Here is a 4793-nt window from a genome sequence, read left to right on the forward strand (position 1 = left end):
TTTATGCCAGATTTGCACAACTAACATCTCTCCTGACATCAAAATTTTGATTTTTGATTCACTTTCTGCACTAGTTTGTCGTTTTGCACATGCGCACAACACAAATTGTCCCAGAAGTTTCTTCCATAAACGACGATATTGTTGTTATGGGATCATTTTAAAGTAACATGATGGTTAGAAACACATTATCAGCTTTAAATTCTAAAGAAAATTTAACACTGGAACTGGAATATACAAAATAAATAAATCAATAAATAAAATTAATAAAAGTCTGTAAACAAAAAGGTCTAGTTGAGACCAAGATGAAGACTTTTATCATCCAGTTTTTAGAAAAGCAATGAAATATGCAAATTTTAATTATTGAGCTCGTTTTAACTCTTAATGCAATTAATTGATTCATTGCAGCAGGCCCACTTCTCTCAGATAAAATCCTAGAAATAAAATTGTAAAAAAAAAAAATCACTTGTTTTTCTGAAAATCTGCGCTTGCACTTTCAGTTAGCTCCCGTTTTTCTGGTTGGCACTCAAGCTGTAAGTGTGACAAGTGGCCCTCTGTCAGACAATGTCCCCTTCAGGGCCAAAAGTGAATAATTGACATCGTCATGATGTTGAGCGACACAATGCACCGCCTGTTAGTGTTGTTGGGTTGTTGTTATTTACAAATCTAGCAATAAAAAAACAGCCTGCAGCGGAAAACGTAGCGAAAAGTGATCAGATTTCTTGTTTTTTGCAGAAAAATAAGTGATTTTTGTCACATTTTGTTGTTTATTTTGGGATTTCATCGAGTAAAACGTCACAAATTGGTGCGTAATTGTGAAAGTGCAAAGAAAATCAAAATGATGAAGTATTAGTTCTGCAAATCTGGCATGAAAACAGAAGCTTTCTTTGCAATTTGATGCAAAACTATCAGATATAAATTTCTAGAGGTTTTCATTTGTGTCCCRCAGCGAGCTGCAGGGTTTTTTATGTCTCTAGTGGGACTTGCAGCGTGACAGGTGTGACTTTCCTTCCCGGTCTGCTCTCCCTACACCCTGCGAGCCTCAGCAGAGACCGCCTGGCTGTGCGGAGTCACGCAGGAATGCGGTCCGGACCAGAATCCACCTCGCTGCGTTTCGTAGGAAACTCTGACACCAACTCCCAACCGGTTCCGACTCCACCRCCGCCTTCTTCCCGAACAGCGGAGGCGCTGGAGTGGATAAAAAGTCACCCACCTTCCCGGCTCCAAGCTCCGGTCGCTCCCAGCAAAACGGCCCCGACCAGCAACAAACTTCTCGCCGCCTCCATCTGCGCCACTCAGTCCATATTCCCAAACTTTGGATAATTAAAAAATATAGATATGTAAATCCCACAAAGTCTCCTCCACGTCTCAGGTTGAGTTTAGTTTGGGTTTTTGTTTTCCCGGTTCGGAGTTGCAGCCCGTTTCCCAATCTCAGTAACTTCCTCCCACGGAGTCCGAGCCCGTCGGTAGTAAAAGCGGGAGTGCGCGCAGGAGTAAAGGCGCGCTCCCGTGAAGGCCAGAGCGGGGAGTGGCAGCATCAGCCCGCCCTCACTGCAGGCTGTCTGCACGATGGAGCAGAGCTGCTGATGAAGAGGAGGATGACGATGACGTCACAAAAATGCTACAAACCCAAGGCAATGTACGACGGAATGTTAGGGTCACCGTGGACAGACAAGAAAGNACCCTGCGAGCCTCAGCAGAGACCGCCTGGCTGTGCGGAGTCACGCAGGAATGCGGTCCGGACCAGAATCCACCTCGCTGCGTTTCGTAGGAAACTCTGACACCAACTCCCAACCGGTTCCGACTCCACCRCCGCCTTCTTCCCGAACAGCGGAGGCGCTGGAGTGGATAAAAAGTCACCCACCTTCCCGGCTCCAAGCTCCGGTCGCTCCCAGCAAAACGGCCCCGACCAGCAACAAACTTCTCGCCGCCTCCATCTGCGCCACTCAGTCCATATTCCCAAACTTTGGATAATTAAAAAATATAGATATGTAAATCCCACAAAGTCTCCTCCACGTCTCAGGTTGAGTTTAGTTTGGGTTTTTGTTTTCCCGGTTCGGAGTTGCAGCCCGTTTCCCAATCTCAGTAACTTCCTCCCACGGAGTCCGAGCCCGTCGGTAGTAAAAGCGGGAGTGCGCGCAGGAGTAAAGGCGCGCTCCCGTGAAGGCCAGAGCGGGGAGTGGCAGCATCAGCCCGCCCTCACTGCAGGCTGTCTGCACGATGGAGCAGAGCTGCTGATGAAGAGGAGGATGACGATGACGTCACAAAAATGCTACAAACCCAAGGCAATGTACGACGGAATGTTAGGGTCACCGTGGACAGACAAGAAAGGGAAATAGAGTAAAGTTCCAGCTAAAAACTCAGAATTTTTCTAAAAACAAAAAACTTGGAAATTTCGAGATTTTCTGAGTTTGAAAAGTTGAAAATTTGCTAGAGAAGTGTTGAGATTGTCAGAAATTTGAAGAAAATGTTTCATATTTTTGAGCTCCAAAAGTTGAAAATTTGTGTAGAAGAAAACACCTGAAATTTTTGGGATTAATCTCAGAAACTTTCTATAAAAATAACAGAAATTTCTGAGCTCCAGAAAAAAAATAAAATAAAAATAAAAAATTGGCAGAAAAAAAACTAACAAAAAGAAAAACTGGGATTAATCTCAGAGCTGTCGATAAAATATATTTCTGAGCTAAAGAAATAGTTTCAAAAGTTAAAAACTTTGAACTTCAGTAAATATTCAAAAACCCAACATTTAAATATTTAAAAACTCAAAAATTTCCAATTGCTTTCCAAAACATTAAATAAATCAAAACATTTCTGAGTTTTGGGGCAGAAACCTCCTCCTCCGTTGTTCTCTATCAATAGCCCTAATGTGCTACACTGCAAAAATAAAATAAATATATATAACTCTTTTCAAGTATTTTTGGTCTAGTTTTAAGTGAAAATATCTTAGTACACTTGAAATGAGTCAAAAACTAACTTCAGCAAGAAACAGGAGCTTGTTTTAAGWAGATATTTCCTTAGTCATGAAAAAGTTCCAGTTCAACCGACAGATTATTTAAATTATAATGTGGGAAAAAAWTTTTTTAAGTGAAATAATCTGCCAGTTTAACAAGTATTTTTCACCAATATTGTTATTTAAAACAAGCTTCCTTTATTTGCTGAAAAGTTACTTTTAATTTAGTTTTGTCATCGTTCAAGWGAACTAAGATATTTACTAGAAACTAAATCAAAAACAATTAGATTTTGTGTTTTTGCAGTGCGTGGGATCCATTTAGGAAACACGGGACTGTAAAGTGAAGGCCGTTCAGTTACAGTTTTATAAATTAAAACTGAGTGAGGTATTCCTGAATTAGCTTCAGACAGTTGTTCTCCTGGCGCTCAGTTCACACAACATGCCTTCGTCTTGGAGCATCTTCACATTTCCATCAGCTTTCTCAGGCTCTGCAGAGATCTGCAAGAGATCAGGAGTCGGAGGAGRAAGAATAAACTCCATTCATGGCAGGCGGTCCGCTCTGCCCTCCCACCGCTGGCCGGGTCAGAGTCCGGCCTCCTGCGCAGCTTCCAGAACAAAAAGCTCCAGTCTCTCCACCACACAGGAGAACAATCCTGCTGCTACAGTTATTCTGCAGAAAATGTGGCTGAATTATGRCTTTAGATCGTCTTTCAAGCATGTGAACTGATTTACTTGAGCTTTACACTGCAAAAAATGAAAATATTACCAATCATTTATGTCTTGGTACTCTTTAAATAAGACAGCTTGTTTAAAGTCAGTATTTTCATGCTAGTTCCAGATTATTTAACTTCTAACAAGATATTTTTTCTTTTTTTTTCATACTTTCTAATTTATCATTAGTAAACAACAAAGAAAGAAARACAAAAAGTAATGCTAAATCTGCCCCCCACTCTTCTTGGCAGAATTGGTTTCGTATTCAAGCWTTAGCAACATGATCACTGCAAATAATTTCTAGTGAAAATATCTCAGTACACTGAAAATATGACAAAACTAACATTTTATCAAGTTATAGCAGATTGTTTTATGTAAATATCGCATTAATATTGAGAAAACGTTCTAGCTCCACTTAAAAAAAAAAAAAAATGCTTTGTTATAAGTTAAATAATCTGCCAGTGGGACTAGAATTCGGTTGCTAGGCGACGGGCTGAGGTTGGCAGGAGTTGCTAGGTAACGGCGAAGTGTAAAGCAAGTGATCTGCAAGTGGAACCAGCACTTTTTCATCAATATTAAGTTATTTACTTAAAAMAAACTACTATATTTTGCTAGAAAGTTACTTGTAAGTTAGTTTTGTCTTATTTTTGTCGTACTATTACATTTTCACAAGAAACTAGACCARAAATATTTGGTCAGATTTGTATTTTTTGCAGTGAACAGGTTACTATTGCTTGAATACGAAACCAATTCTGCCAGGAAGAGTGGGGGGGAGAAACAGCTTTAACGTTCAATTACTTTTTCACATAAGGTCAGCTGTTTTTCTGAGAAATTAAATMATTTATCTTTGCACTGCAAAAACACAACATTTTACCAAGTATTTTTTGCCTTGTTTCTAGTGAAATTAAGTTAATTCACTTGAATTAAGATCAAACTAACTTACATGTAGCTTTTCAGAAAGATACAGGAGCTTGTTTTAAGTAAATAAATCCTTAGTAAGTAGAAATTTTAAAATATTAAATTTTATATGTTAAATKAACATCCTTTATAAAACATCTGAGTTGATGACAGGAAGAATCACAGACTAAACTTTAAAAATTTCCACAGAAATGTCAGGATTAAGTAACATTTTAAG

General features: G+C 39.4%; 1 protein-coding gene across 1 annotated transcript in view; it reads right to left on the minus strand.

Annotated features, from left to right (window-relative positions):
* The window catches only part of erbb2 (erb-b2 receptor tyrosine kinase 2), a 39705-nt gene extending 38167 nt beyond the window's left edge, over positions 1–1538 (minus strand). Inside the window, 1 exon segment of the mRNA XM_017310689.1 lies at positions 1211–1538. Coding sequence (XP_017166178.1) covers positions 1211–1283 — 73 coding nt within the window. The 5' untranslated portion in view covers positions 1284–1538.
* Positions 1539–4793: the final 3255 nt, after the last annotated feature.

This window comes from Poecilia reticulata, linkage group LG19 (assembly GCF_000633615.1).
Source record: "Poecilia reticulata strain Guanapo linkage group LG19, Guppy_female_1.0+MT, whole genome shotgun sequence".
Classification (NCBI taxonomy): domain Eukaryota; kingdom Metazoa; phylum Chordata; class Actinopteri; order Cyprinodontiformes; family Poeciliidae; genus Poecilia; species Poecilia reticulata.